This window comes from Pocillopora damicornis, chromosome 6 (assembly GCF_964200805.1).
Source record: "Pocillopora damicornis chromosome 6, jaPocDami1.2, whole genome shotgun sequence".
In the NCBI taxonomy this organism is placed as follows: domain Eukaryota; kingdom Metazoa; phylum Cnidaria; class Anthozoa; order Scleractinia; family Pocilloporidae; genus Pocillopora; species Pocillopora damicornis.
The window spans coordinates 21,250,791-21,266,112 of NC_142675.1; the positions used below are offsets into that span (position 1 = coordinate 21,250,791).

The following is a 15,322-nucleotide window of genomic DNA, read 5'->3' on the forward strand; positions in this document are numbered from 1 at the left end:
CCTTGAGAAAACGCTGTTTCTGACATCAGAGCAGAGAATTGAAATAAAACGGAATAGACAAAAATAAAAAAACATGTTAAAAGAAATCGAATCTTCTCGTCAGCAAAGGAAAGAATCTTAGCTTTGTTTCAAATGCGATCAGTGACGAACTGCAGTCAAGAGCTAATTTTCCTGTGAACATTTCCATGGCGCTAATTTCAACCAATATAATTTTAAAAATGATTGCAGCTGCTTCGAGTTTTCTGACGTGCAAACCAATGCGGTCATTGTTCACTCAAACATGTCAATAGAAACAATTTTATCTTGTATTCCTACCACTGAGAAAGTGAGGGAAGAGGTGGGCGCTTATTCAAAGGGTGGGGGGACGCTTTTTTGACATTATGAAAGAGGGAGGAGGCACTTATTCGGGGAAGGGCACTTATTAGAGCGTGGTCTCTCAGTCGAGGATGTACGGTATTCATTATTTGTAACCTTTATTCCGAGTAGACATCATCTTATTTATAGTATCTGATGAACTCTTGTATTTGGCACAGTGAACATTCAATTCTAAGATTACTCCACTATATTGTAATTCTTCTAATTGCAAAAATTTTTACATAATTATGAATCTGAATTAGAAATCTTGATTCTAGTCGTATTGTCTTACTGTGGTGTTTCTAATATGGTGTCTCGGCGCCCCTCTTTTTAATTTATTTTTATTCGAATTATCTTTTGCCTAATGACTGTAAATATATGAAAAATCATATTTGTTCACTGCGGTGAAGAAACGAATATAAACGATCCTCGCAGCTATGAACACTACTGCACTAGTGGTTGAAATAAGACCTGAAAAAAATTCAGGCCCGTACGGGATTTGAACCCATGACCTCTGCGACAGTGGTGCAGCGCTCTACGAACTGAGCTAAGGAGCTAACTGGGAGCTGGTCATTATGTTGGATCCAAATAAACCATCCAAGTGGTGAATAATGACTTACTTGTTTTTCATTCATTTTATACCTATTGTTATCAAATTATCATATGCACTTTTTCTAGCTGTTGTGGAGAAACTGCAGTATAATAAGGTTCTTGTGTCGGACGTATTTTTTTGTACAGACCAGGCCTCGGTTGTTCGATGATCGGATAACGCTATCCACTGGATAAATCTCTATCCGGTGGATAACGCTATACGGTTTACTGTTACTTATCCGCTGGATAGCGATTTATCAGTTTGATAGCGTTATCCACCCTTTATACAACTGGGCCCTAGTGTTAGGTATGGTAAAAGTCTTTACAAGTGATTACATACTTGCATTAAGGGCTAGTTCGCACATCATAATGATTAATAATAATTAATAATAGTTTTTATTAGTAATAATAATTAAACAATAGACCACACTTTCTACCGGCGTAATAACTCACGTGGGATGTTGAAGGAGGAAGAGAAGTTTGTAAATCACGAACCAAAGGTGAATGACTTACAAACTTTTCAAATGGGTTTACAGGTTTTTGACCAATCAGGGCGCTCGTAGTACAGTCGAACCTGCATCAAGCCCATGGTAAATGGCGGGTGACACTTGATATAGGTTTCACAGTTTAGGAATGTTACAAAAACGATAAACAACCCCTCTTTATGCTGTAATTGACCACTTGATGTACAGAACCTCGCTCGAAAATATTACTTTAATTTTGGGAGAGAAACGTGGATCAAAAATTACTTGAAGGATTATTCTTAGTTTTATTTAAGTGGTCGTGTTTTCAGTGACCGTTCGATATAGGAGTAGAACGATAAAAACAGGCTATTGAGACTAGATGCGTAGGTTGACTCTGAATACTTAGTAGAGGTAACCGCTTAACAGAGATGGACATTGCGGTGACTCTGGGACTTTTACAACTGACCGCTCAATACAAGGTGACCGCTAAATACAGGTTCTATTGTATCTCAGTTATCTTATAAAGTTGAATAGACATGAATACAAGAACAACTTAATGCAAAAAGGTTGTCAAAGAAATATGCAGAAAGCAAAACAGAAAGCTCAATATAATTTGATCAGTTACGAAACTTTTTTTTGATGTGAGAGTTAGGTTGAGGTACTTGTTCTCTCCTATCTTTTGACTTATTTTTCACACATGCGCAGTATCCAACATGAATACTTAGAATTTAGATTTCTCCAAACAGTTCCTCTTTGGATTTTTCCTTTAATCATTTCTGCTTTTTTTCTTTGACAAAACCATTTCAATTGAGGGTATATAATCTCACTCATAAGTACGTATATATAAAGGATGTTTCTAAATCTATGTAGAGCTACAACTAATTCTGAGCTCAAAAAATAAAAAATAATAATAATAATAATAATAATAATAAAATAGCATCAAAAAGTAACGACTGAAGTTGGCATCAAGGGTGACCTAAACTTGAAGGAATAATTCCATTTTTTGTTAATTTTACAATGCTTATCAGTTTTGCCGACACCAAAAGGTGGCTTTTGGCATGGTCAGCAAAGGCCTATTAGTGGTAATGTTTAGTGAGTGCCTGAAAATGTTCTCGTGTTGTTATCCTGGCTTTGCTTATTTTTAAGATTTAAACATCACAGTAGTTTTAGCAACCAGTCAACTGAATTCCATAAAACTTAGGGCTCAAAGTTGTACAAACGGAACCCATGCGGATAAAGTTCTTATTCAAGTCTCTTCTCGTCTTCACACTCGCCGCATATTGGAAAAAAAGCAATTTAGAGGCCGAACTAAACAACAAGAAATCTATCGTCTCCTTAGCAAGTTCTCACTTTGGCGTTTGAGGGAGAAAGAAGAGGGATGGATAGATGGAAAAGGGCTCTTTTCAGTACCCCACCTCCCCTTCCCCAGTCTTCGTGAGTTTTCTAACGTAATACATGGATTGAAAGAGTTTACTGCACCAAAATATATCCCATAGCTTTGATATTTCTGTTACCGTTATCTGGGGAATAAGCTGCTGCGTTTCCACACGTATTGGAGTTATCAGGAGATCCTCCGGTACCAAACCCAATTCTGGAGTCACAATAGCCACAATGGTTTGCATCGTTAGCTATATAACCAATTCTTGGTTTAGAACTATAATTTGCAGTACCTACAGCATTGAAGCCCTCCTTGTTACAGCCCAGTTGCAAAGAACCCTCCGCACCAATCAACTTCTTCCACTCGTCACGACCCAGTGAAGTAGCGCGGTAGGTCCCATCAGCAATCAAAGAGTACAGAGAGTTGGCCTGCTTGCTAATGACAATAAACCTGAGCTGTTCACTTATCTTCATACCGAGACAGATCTTGGAGAAAGGTGTGTTCCAATAGGTCGGTAACTTGGTCTCTTGTGAGTCAAACCCAGTCCTCCCGCCGGGGATGTTGTGTTGGTTTTTATCACTCCAGTAGTGAGAGTCATAGCGAAACGTTGCCTAAAAAGAATTAAGAGGATTTAGTTTATCCTTAAACATAAATAACACGATGCATCACCAAAGGAAGAACCCTCATGAAATCAGTAATACAGTTAGCGTACAAGCCATCAATCTATACCCTACTTGCAGGTCCTTGCAGGCGTTTTAGATATTAGGGTATTGTAGCACTCATGCTAGAGGAATTTCCGCAAGCAGGGACCGCGATAAGAATATTTGCAAGTAGCTAAGAGATTCTATCGTAGTTTCTACGCTTCTAAAACTTTCTTGCTCGCGCTTCATCGCCCGCAAGAAAACCCCGCCAAGAATATTCCGCCATATGAGGCTTACCTTGCTGCCGTCAATCTTCATTAGAGGCGTCCATCCTCCATCTCCGCATCCAAAATCCCCCATCTGACAGAGGACTGTGATTGGTTTAGAGTCAAGGTCCAGTGGTACCAGTTGACTGGCGTTTGACCTGCTTGATACGAAAAAATCCATTCTTGATCATATTATTGGAGGGGGTAAGTTTCTAAAGAAACTGTGGTGCTGGGTCGGTGGGAGAGTATAACAGGGTAATTTACTATTATCAACTGAGTTGATAACGTAAATAGGCCACCGTAAAGAGTTTCAAAGCTGACGTTTCGAGCGTTAGCCCTACGTCAGAGCCCGTCGTCAATTGCTCGAAACGTCAGCTTTGAAACTCTTTACGGTAGCCAATTTACGTTATTAACTCAGTTGATAATAATAAATTACCCCGTTTCCGGCGAACAATCTTCTCTTAACGTCGAAGCTATTCGGTAATTTGGTCTTTATTTTATGCCCGAAAAGATAATCATTTGGTATCATTTACTTGAAAAGGTTGTAAGCTTCTTTGCAGGACCCAATACCTTAATGTAAAGAAAAAAAATAAAAGTTAGGTGTTTGAGATATTTAGGCTCCATCACAGTCCAGTAGGGGACACAAAAGTAGAGTCGTTGTACATTTTTGTATCAATCTATTAGTAAAATCTTTGAGCAGTAAGAGATGATAAATATTACTTTGGTACCAGTTATAATTTACTGCCGAGGGATGGGGGGGGGGAGGTCAGAGGATTTTGGTTGTGGCACGATAAAAGTAACCCCCCCTCAGTCAAGGCTCTGCAATATTCTCATGTATCCGCTCTCCTCAGTCCCCCTGAAAATCATGTGATCCTCCAAATCCTCCACTCCCCTTCCCCCGTGATAAAAAATAATAATTGGTGCCTGAGGAGAGTTTAGTAAAAACAAAAATAAATATTCAGTTCCCCACCTCAGACCTTTCGATTTCTCCGTCAGATGCTTAATTAACTTGAGCATCTAGAGATTCAACATCTTCATGCATTGCATTTAATATTTTTTTTGTTATATATTTTCGCTACCTATTTTAGAACATTTTCGAGCCGCAAGGTTAAGTAAAAAATTTATAGCAGTCACTTGTGAATTATAGTATGTAACGCCATGCCAAACTTTTCACCTTTTTCACAATATTCTCCTTTGAAGCCTTTTGCACAGCGGCATCCGAACGAGCCATCTCTATAGTTTGTGACACACGTAGCTTCGTGTTGATAAGGTGACGAAGAGCAAGGTGACTGTAGAGAAACAAAGTAGGAAAATGTTCCATGTTCTTTGAATAGGAGGTACATGAATCTGCCAATCCGCGTTATTCCGTCAATCCGGTCCGGATTTGTTTTAGTATAATTTTTTCATGGTATAAACCTCATATGATAGCATCTAGGCTTTTTTATTTGTTTATTTGTTTAAATTTTCATTTCCAATATTAAGATTTTTGCTGAGTTTACTTCCTTTGCTGGTATTTTAGAGTGTGGCTTTATGACATAAAAAATATATTGCGAAGCCGTCGGGATCTATGAGTCTGGAAAGGTTTTCTAACTGTTTCGAACGTTCGCAGAAACTGAAGCAGTCTGTCGATGAAACATTTTAAAACAAAAATTGACTAAAGGCTGACCAATTACTGACGATTTAAACAACGATCCATTCTTTAATTAAATAAACAGAATCTGGTAAATTGACTAAAATTTTCAACCGAGTCACATGTATTTTCTTTGTCTGCCAAAGTGCCTGGGAAACAGAAAGTGCGCGGCACGAGGAAGTGTCTGCATGCTTTACAACATGCCATAGAAATACGGTTGTCACCACAATGAATACGACAACAGACCAACACCATTTGCAAAGGCTTTAACCTGACTGCCTTCTCTTAACGACCTCGACAAAGCTGTCAAACTTTTAACACGTTTATTTGTCAAAATTAAGAGTGTTTCCTACCTCAATGGCAAAATGATGCGAACTTTTATTCCCTTTATACTCTGTGGAGTTTCTGAACTTATCAGATGACAAAAATTCACACCAAAGTTTTCCATGTGCTCCTTTGAAGGCGGCCAGGTTTACAGAAAAACAGAACGGATTGCTGAGACATTCTAACGTGCAGTCAAACACATCAGAAACTGCCACTGTTCCAACAAGGGACACATTCAAGTGATGAAACTCGTGTTTACTGAATGTTCGCTTCAGGAAGGTTCTTGTGGAGGAGGCGAGGTTGCCCTCCCGATACACAGGGTTTGATTCTGTAACAGGAAAGAAGAACAGTCCAGTAATAAAAGGACATGATGGCATCACTCACAGGAGGGAGTGGCGAGGAAGGGACTGGCTGGTTACAAGAATGGATGAATTGGCCTATAGAACATAACCCCCCCCCCTCCCCCATACCGCTCAAAATAATTAATGTATATCATAACTGTGGGACTCTAGATCTTATGAACATTCATTTAGCGAAATCCGCTAATGACCATTTTGCTATGTTCAGTAGTGAATCAGCTTCATTTAGGCATACCCTAAAAATTAAAACTTTTCAAGAATGGTTTCAAGGCCGATCAGTATCAGCCTTCCTCCTTCTCGTTCATCTCCTCCCCTTCCCTCGCAGCTCTTTTCGATAATTTCAGGGTGACCCCTGCCTCTCTACGACTAAAACAAAATTTTTACCCGTGCCCTATTAGGATGTTGTAGGGTACATCGAAGAGGTAACTGAAAATGGTGAAAAGCATAAGATATTTATAAAATCGAGTGATCGTTTTTCTCTCGCTTTGTTTTCGGGACAGTGCTCAGTTCTATGCCGGAATTGTTGTCATGGTTATCAGCTGATTAAACCAATGAGATATTTTAAGTGTTTTAGACGATATTTACCCTCTAGTAAAATATTAAGATATTTAAAACATTCTGAGCATTTACGGAACGAAAGGTATGTGACGTTTGATTAGAGGCCGAAACGTGCTTCTAGATCATACGAGACCAAAGTAAACAGTCTTTAATAAATAATTTTAACTTCCCCATGAATTTTAAGTTCTAATTAATTGTCAGCTCCCTCGTTTTTATTTAGCAGCTATCCATTCCAAGTACCTGAAAGGTTGGAGAAATCTTGCGACACTGTTATTATGGTACCTTTCTTGATTTTAGAATTCATAAATTTTGCGAATTGGAAGCAAAACAGTCATTATTTTCAATAGCTTGTAGCTATCTTAACATCTTGGGTCACTTGACTTTTGCCAAATTTGATTAACAATTTTCCTTCACTGTTGTCGCCAAACTTTGTTTGGTGCTCAGCCCAGGAGGCCCTCGAACAAGTTGGATAAAATCAGGCGATATTTTGCAAGATAAAGAAGGATAACATATGAAAAATTTATTTTGGTAAAAAAGAGAAATTCACTTCGTTCAACACCTTTAAGATCATATCAGATAGATTTTTCGCAGTCATTTCAACAAACCATTTCGATTTTAATTTATTCAATATTTGTCCAGGAACCTCTCAACCATAAATATGTAATGACTTACCTTCTCAGTTATCAACATCTGCCATGTCATTTTCCATAAATATACGCGCATTTTGAGTGACTTAAATATATTTATTTACTGAGGTAACATTTCAAAATACATTTTGCATATAAAGTCACAAATCTATAAATTCTAAACATTTCTATCTATTCGGTGCTGTAATGTTATCATTCGTTTGTGTTCCTCAGTATTAATTACCTTACTATGACATATTGCTTTCAAACTTTCCTTCAGAAAAAAGAAGAACATCAATCAATGATCTGATAGACAATGGAAGCGAAAGTTTCTGCGAACCCAATTTTGGAAGTCTTTTATAACTTATTTTGAGCAAAAGCATGGTAAGGTCGAAAGCCTGTAGTTGAGCTACGTAATTTTATCCAGGTTTACAGGAGTGTAGTTGTTTTTTTGCCTTTATTTAAACTGAAGTCCAATAAAGGCTTTTTCAATCAATGACTTAGCTTAGTCCTGAAAAAATTTTTCAATGTGGAGTGATGGAGCGTTAGTCGCATTTGACCAAGTTGAAGTGCTGGACGTTAGAGGGCAACAGATTGACTTCAACTTTGCAACTTCCTATCAGAAGATGCATATGAAGGAAGTTAACTAAACGCTGATATTGTGCCATTTAATAGCTTCCTAGCTTATAAGTTATCAAGTAAATTGTCAAAAAAAGTTTCTGTAGAGCATTCAACGCCCATCACTAGCCAAGTGAAAATATAACAAAAAACAAAGACTGATAGAATTCAGGGAAAATCGGACTTCTATCCAGATTCGAAGTTCAATTACTATGAATAAATGTGTATTACCAACATCAATGTTCTAACACTGAAAACAAAAAGAGATACGCATTAATGAACGCGTCTAACAAACCTTGTGAAAAGGCTGGATCTGGAATTAGAGCAGAAAGTTCAAATAGGAGGGGATAAAAAAGACCAAAAAACATGTTGAGAGGAGATCTCGTCGCTGATGTGAGATATTTAGCCTTGCCTCGATGCAACTGACTTTTGAAAAAATGAAATGTTGACCACAACCAATAGAATTTGAGCGTATCCAGCTGCTCCCTATTTTCTGACGTACAAACCAGCACTTTCTTTGTTTTTGCAACAATGGATGTCTCAGTGTGCGAGAAAAGAGTTACTTATAATAAAGGAAGTGTAACTTGATAAGTTTTCCCGTTGACAAGTTTGCGACTGCAGTGTCAATGGAAAAATAATTCGAGTACATCAAGACCAGTTTTGTTGTTAGGGAAGTTGCTATTTCAAGAAAAACTGCCAACGAAAAATCAATTGACAGTGCAAATGACTTGGCAAGAAGGAAAATCAGAAGGTTTTCGTGAATCTCTGCGCTTTTTTAATTTTTAATAGGTTGTGATGATGGGTTCCTATTTTCGTGTTAACTCAATAATTTACCAAGAGAACTTTAAAATAAACGTACCGTGTCCGTGATCACAGAATATGGTTATCACTTTAAACTTTTTAATCATCTGTTACATTTCCATAACCCAAAAATTAGGATATCTAATGAACGCGAGTGTGTTTCGTGATTCATGAGCCCAAGTGATGTCTTTAAATTAAAATGTCTCGAAGGACTTGATGTGTAGAGTTGACTCAACAAAATTTTCATGATAAACAAATTCGGTTCTAATACAAGCTTTTCGACAAAACTACTTATCATTTGCCATCCAGCCTGAAATAGTCCCAAAATTACCTAGAAAGCTTATTTCGAAAACAAAAAAAATCGGTTTTAGATTCATCCGTGCCTTGTAAATAAAGAGATCGACATCTAGAATTTGCATTGGAAATTATCTGTGGCGTTTCTGTAAGACTTGCGAGAGCAGTCTATTAGCTTAGATTTCCTTCAGCTCAAGATCAAGAAAAAAATAAAGGTCCCCTTACTTTTAGTTGTCAAAATTTAAAGGGTATACCCCAAAACAAGAGATTAACCCCCACCCTCCCCCCCAAGGTTTTTCTTGATTTTCACCATGGAAATCGCCTCAAATAGGTGAAATGCATGAAGCTCTCAATGCGATGTATTTACCTGATTACTCTGAAGGTTTGCATACGTATTGTACATCCTTAATGAATGTACGACTTGAGTATCAGTCAATTTGGGTTGCCAGCTTGTCAATCAACAGAGGCAAATAAATGACTGAGTTTTTAGACTTTTCGCTTTATCCAAATATTTGATAACTTTGAGGTCGATTATCTCCCCTTGCCAGACAGTTACAACAATAGCTTTAATTCCCCTTTATAATACATCATTTCATCTCTGAAAAGCATCAAAAAGATCTTTGGATACTGTCGTATTTTTGTCTGGGATGCCTTTTAAAATCTGCGACTGTGACAAGGTTCACCTAGCTACACCTGCCACGCAATTAAGGTCCTTGGTGGTCACTTAAGCAAATAAACCTACATTCTATGGCTCTTTATACAAGGTAACTGATCAAGGAAGCCAAAAAAATGTGAACGACTTTCGAGAGTTTTGTTAGGAATGGAAAATTTCACGTTTAGAGAGATGTATGTGGGCGAAATGTTGATGGAAAAATCGTAGCGTTTCTTTCTTCTGTCGTTTATCACTTTGGAGAGTTGCTGAAATCAGCAAATATGGCTTTTGTATGGAACAAAACACTTATTAGTCTATGATTTGATTATTTATTAGCATTATCGAACAGTTTACAATAAGGAATCTGTGAGAGGAAAGGAGATTTTAAAGTGACCTGTCGCGTGCTTTTTGACTTTTAAGTTCCCGTGTGTAACAACTTCGACTTTTCCAGACTGTGAACCTTGCTCATCGCCCCTTTGATGTTAGTAACCTAGAAAAGCGAGAACATAAACATTTTCTACAAAAACAAATACGCTAGTGCGCGCCAACTTTGAGCAAAAATCCTATGAGCCTCCTTTACAATAAACACATAACAAACCTTTAGCCGCTGAATTCGGAAACTCGAAGCTTGTCCAGGCTCGCCCTCCATTAGAAAAGCCAACTTCTATCTGTGCTGCAAGTGAAAACATTCTGTTGTGTGCAGACGATCCTCAGAAAGGAATTATTCAAGTAATGTTACATTACAGTGGAGTTGGCTTTGCCGGTTCAAACTCGTTACCTACCCGACTGGCATTTCGAATGTCATATTTATGGAAGTTCTCACACAAAGAGCTTTCTTTACAGCATGCAGTCGGTCTAAACGGTGGCCTTTACGTTTACAACCCTTTAAGCTTAGAAGTTGACCTGCTTCTACAGAACAACTCGGAGTCTTGTAAAGAAATCAGAAGACTTTTATTATTTGAAGACGGGATAGCGTTCACTGACTCAGGAGATCGAAAGGTAAAGTTCTTCCGTCCTTCTGAGAAAAACGTTAAAACCTTGATGTGCTCTGGTCAGGAAGGAGCAAGTGATGGAACGGATGAAACATGTTCTTTTACGCAAGTTCATGGCATCTGTTCTATGGAGAAGACGCTATTCGTATCGGATGTTGCTACAGGTTGCATAAAACTAGCATCGAGACTCAGTGGTATTGTGTCGTTCATAAAAGTCCTTGGAAGTATCTATCACAGTTTTGGTATCAAAGCCCAAAGCATAGGAAAAGCACACACGTCTCTTCAAGATGCCGTAGACAAAGTATCGTATGTGACAACATCACAAAGACCGTTTCTGAGGTGAAACAACGGTGTAAGGGAAACCAAAGCAATCAACGGCCCTGAAGGAACTGTGTCTAATAAAACTCAAGTCTTACTTGAAGGAAGAATGCGCTGCCTGCACAGCATAGCTTCAATTGATAACGGTTTTCTCGAAGACATTGATTTGCACATTCCTCACAACAGTCGTGGAAAATCTAAACGCAGTTTCCCATTTCAAGCACGAGACCTTTACCCCATTGCAGTATTTCCAAGACTTTGGAATAATTAGCGAGGAGTCGTTGAAGAGAGTAAGAAAATGGGCAGCCAGGTATTTTACTCATGAAAAATCCTACTATCCTGTCCCTCACACCAGCACGGAGTTTGCAAATGTGAACTTTGTGCCACCCTTACCTTCAGAAAAGATCAACCCCGAGACTGAAAGTGCTGTGAAAGAATTTGCGGCGAGGTATCTTCCGTTGAGGCAAAGGACAGTTCGGGAGGAAACTGCCAAAGACAAGGCAGGGGCTTTACCACCGGCCGTCTACACGAAGAAGCAAGATTCCACCAAAGTGGACTTGTTGACGGGAGTAGGGAACGATTTTAACTCTGGAGATCAGTCAGTAGGGCTCAGCAGCGCCAAAGGAGCCGTTCAAGCTATTTCGGAAGTTAGGAATGTGACATGTGTCACATTGCTGACGACTACGTCGTTGAAGTGGCAGTTGCTGAGGTGCGAACATATGCAAACGAATATGACACGGACTCAGAAAATGACTTTTCTGACCGAGAGGATGAAGGTATTACCCTAACTACGGTTTCTGATCCGGGAGGCCAATTCGTGCCCATTTTTGCTTGGATTTTTAATAACCTAATTGAAAAAGACACCCCTTAAACACAGACTGAAAGTCATTTGGAAGTTCTTAGAATTATTTCATTTCAGAATTGAGAAAAGAGGAGTTCTTATTGTATCAATTGTCGACTTGATTTTAGAATTTACGCTCTATGTGTCTTTTTAGCCAAAAATAGGGTCGGAAGTAATAACTAAGTCGCTAAGTCAATTAATAACAGTCTTTTAACTGACAACTGACAAATGGCCCAAAAATCTAACTGAGAACTGATAAATGGCCCAAATTTTAACCGACAAGTGTACCCCCCCTCCGCCCCTCATCCGGACCGTCATTAAGGATTTAGCAATATTCATGCAAACCTTCAGAATCATCGCATTGAGAGATTTTATGTATTATACCTATTTTGGTGAAAACCAAAGGAAACCTTGGGAGGGGGAGGGTCAATTTACCCCGGAAATCATGTACCAAAATATGACACTTCCCAAGTGTTAACGAATGATAACAGAGAAAAGTAATATTCAGATCGATGTTAACATCAAACAAGTAGCAAATGCAAATAACAAACCTTGAGAAACCGCTGTGTCTGACATCAGAGCAGAAAATTGAAATAAAACGGAATAGAAAAAAACAAAAAACATGTTTATAGAAATCAAATCTTCTCGTCAGCAAGGGAAGAATCCCAGCTTTGTTTCAAATGCGATTAGTGACGAGCTGCAGTCAAGATCTTATTTTCCTGTGAACATTTCCGAGGCGCTGATTTCAACCAATATAATTTTACAAATGTTTGCAGCTGCTTCGAGCTTTCTGACGTGCAAATCAATGCGGTCATTGTTTACTCAAACTTGTCAATAGAAACAATTTTTCCTTGTATTCCTACCACTTAAGAAAGTGAGGGAAGAGGTGGACGCTTATTCAAAGGGTGGGGGGTTGGGGGGAGGCGCTTTTTTGACATTATGAATAGGGAGTAGGCACTTATTCGGGGAAGGGCACTTATAAGAGCGTGGGCGCTTAGTCGAGGAAATACGGTGTTCATTATTTATAACCTTTATTGTGAGCAGACATCATCTTATTTAAAGTATTTGATGAACTCTTGTATTTGGCACAATGAAAATTCAATTCTAAGATTACTCCACTATATTGTAATTCTTCTAATTGCAAAAATTTTTACATAATTATGAATTTGAATTAGAAATCTTGATTCTAGTTGTATTTTCTTACTGTAGCGTTTCTAATATGATGTCTCGGCGCCCCTCTTTTCAATTTATTGTTATTCAAATATTCTTTTGCCTAATAACTGCAAATATATGAAAAATCATATTTGTTCACTGCGGTGAAGAAACGAATTTAAACGATCCTCGCAGCTATGAACACTACTGCACTACTAGTTGAAATAAGACCTGAAAAAAATTCAGGCCTATACGGGATTTGAACCCATGACCTCTGCGACACCGGTGCAGCGCTCTACCAACTGAGCTAACGAGCCAGTTGGGAGCTGGTCATTATGTTGGATCCAAATAAACCATCCAAGTGGTGAATAATGACTTAATTGTTTTTCATTCATTTTATACCTATTGTTATCAAATTATCATATGCACTTTTTCTAGCGGTTGTGGAGAAATTGCAGTATAATAAGGTTCTTGTGTCGGACGTATTTCTTTGTACAGTTCAGGCCTCGGTTGTTCGAAGAGAGGATAACGCTATCCACTGGATAAATCTCTATCTGGTGGATAACGCTATACGGTTTGCTATCACTTATCCGCTGGATGGCGATTTATCTGTTGGATAGCGCTATCCCCCCTTTTTACAACTTGGCCCTGGTGTTAGGTATACTAAAACGTCTTTACAACTGATTACGTACTTGCATTAAAGGCTACTTCACAAATCTTAATGATTAATAATAATGGATAATAGTTATTATTAGTAATAATGATTAGCAATAATTAAACAATAGTCCACACTTTCTATCAGTTTACTAGCTTAATAACTCACGTGGGATGTTGGAGGAGGAAGAGAGGTTTGTAAATCACGAGCCAAAGGTTGTCAAAGAAATATACAGAAAGCAAAACAGATAAAGCTCAATATGATTCGGTCAGCAAAGGCCTATTAGTGTTAATGTTTAACGAGTGCCTGAAAATGTTCTCGTGTTGCTATCCTGGCTTTACTTCCTTTTTAAGATTTAAACATCACAGTAGTTTTAGTAACCAGTCGACTGAATTTCCGTAAAACTGAGGGCTCAAAAAGTTGTACAATTGGAACATATGCAGGTAAAGTCCTAATTCAAGTCTCTTCTGGTCTTCGCACCCGCCGCATATTGGAAAAAATCAATTTAGAAGCCGAACTAAACAGCAAGCAATCTATCGTCTCCTTAGCAAGTTCTCACTTTGGCGTTTGAGGGGAGAAAGGAGAGGGATGGATAGATGGAAAAGGGCTCTTTTCAGTACCCCACCTCCCCTCCCCCAGTCTTCGTGAGTTTTCTAACGTAATACATGGATTGAAAGAGTTTACTGCACCAAAATATATCCCATAGCTTTGATATTTCTGTTACCGTTATCTGGGAAATAAGCTGCTACGTTTCCACATGTAATGGAGTTATCAGGATATCCTCCGGTACCAAACCCAATTCTGGAGTCACAAGAGCGACAATCGTTTTGATTGTTAGCTATATAACCAACTCTTGCTTTAGAATGATCACTTGCAGTACCTACAGCATTGAAGCCCTCCTTATTACAGCCCAGTTGCAAAGAGCCATCCGCACCAATCAACTTCTTCCACTCGTCACGACCCAGTGAAGTAGCGCGGTATGTCCCATCAGCAATCAAAGAGTACAGAGAGTTGGCCTGCTTGTTAATGACAATAAACCTGAGCTGTCCACTAATCTTCATACCGAGACAGATCTTGGAGAAAGGTGTGTTCCAATAGGTCGGTAACTTGGTCTCTTGTGAGTCAAACCCAGTCCTCCCGCCAAGAGTGTTGTATTGGTTTTTATCACTCCAGTAGTGAGAGTCATAGTGAAACGTTGCCTGAAAAGAATTAAGAGGATTTAATTTATCCTTTAACATAAATAACACGATGCATCACCGAGGCAGGACCCTCATAAAATCAGAAACACAGTTCGCGTAAAAGCCATCAATCTATACCCTACTTGCAGGTCCTTGCAGGCGTTTTAGATATTAGGGTATTGTAGCACTCATGCCAGAGGAATTTCCGCAAGCGGGACCGCGATAAGAATATGGACGAGTTGTTAAGAGATTCTATCGTAGTTTCGACGCCTCTGAAAATTTCTTGCTCGCGCTTCATCACCCGCAAGAAAACCCCGCTAAGAATATTCCGCCTTATGGGGCTTACCTTGTCGGCTTTAATCTTCATTAGAGGCGTCCATCCTCCATCTCCGCATCCGAAATCCCCCATCTGACAGAGGACTGTGATTGGTTTAGAGTCAAGGTCTAATGTAACCAGTTGACTGGCGTTTGACCTGCTTGATACGAAAAGAAATCCATTCATGATCATATTATTAGAGGAGGTAAGTTTCTAAAGAAACTGTGGTGCTGCGTCGGTGGGAGAGTATAACAAGGTAATTTACTATTATCAACTGAGTTGATAACGTAAATAGGCCACTGTAAAGAGTTTCA

The 15,322-nt window shown here is 38.8% G+C and overlaps 2 protein-coding genes across 2 annotated transcripts; both read right to left on the reverse strand.

Moving 5' to 3' along the window:
- Positions 1-2,879: 2,879 nt before the first annotated feature.
- Positions 2,880-8,177, reverse strand: LOC149044392 (uncharacterized). The gene is made up of 6 exons (XM_089210735.1): positions 8,105-8,177; positions 5,678-5,976; positions 4,869-4,983; positions 4,228-4,264; positions 3,726-3,852; positions 2,880-3,398 (listed from the first exon to the last, which is right to left on the reverse strand). Exons 1-6 carry the CDS (start codon positions 8,175-8,177, stop codon positions 2,880-2,882), a joined length of 1,170 nt encoding a protein of 389 aa, XP_089066861.1.
- Positions 8,178-12,771: 4,594 nt separating this feature from the next.
- LOC149044393 (putative skeletal organic matrix protein 5) lies at positions 12,772-15,101 on the reverse strand. The gene is made up of 2 exons (XM_089210736.1): positions 15,039-15,101; positions 12,772-14,713 (listed from the first exon to the last, which is right to left on the reverse strand). The coding sequence occupies exons 1-2, from the start codon at positions 15,099-15,101 to the stop codon at positions 14,195-14,197; spliced, it is 582 nt and encodes a 193-aa protein (XP_089066862.1). The 3' UTR covers positions 12,772-14,194.
- Between the last annotated feature and the right edge of the window lie 221 nt (positions 15,102-15,322).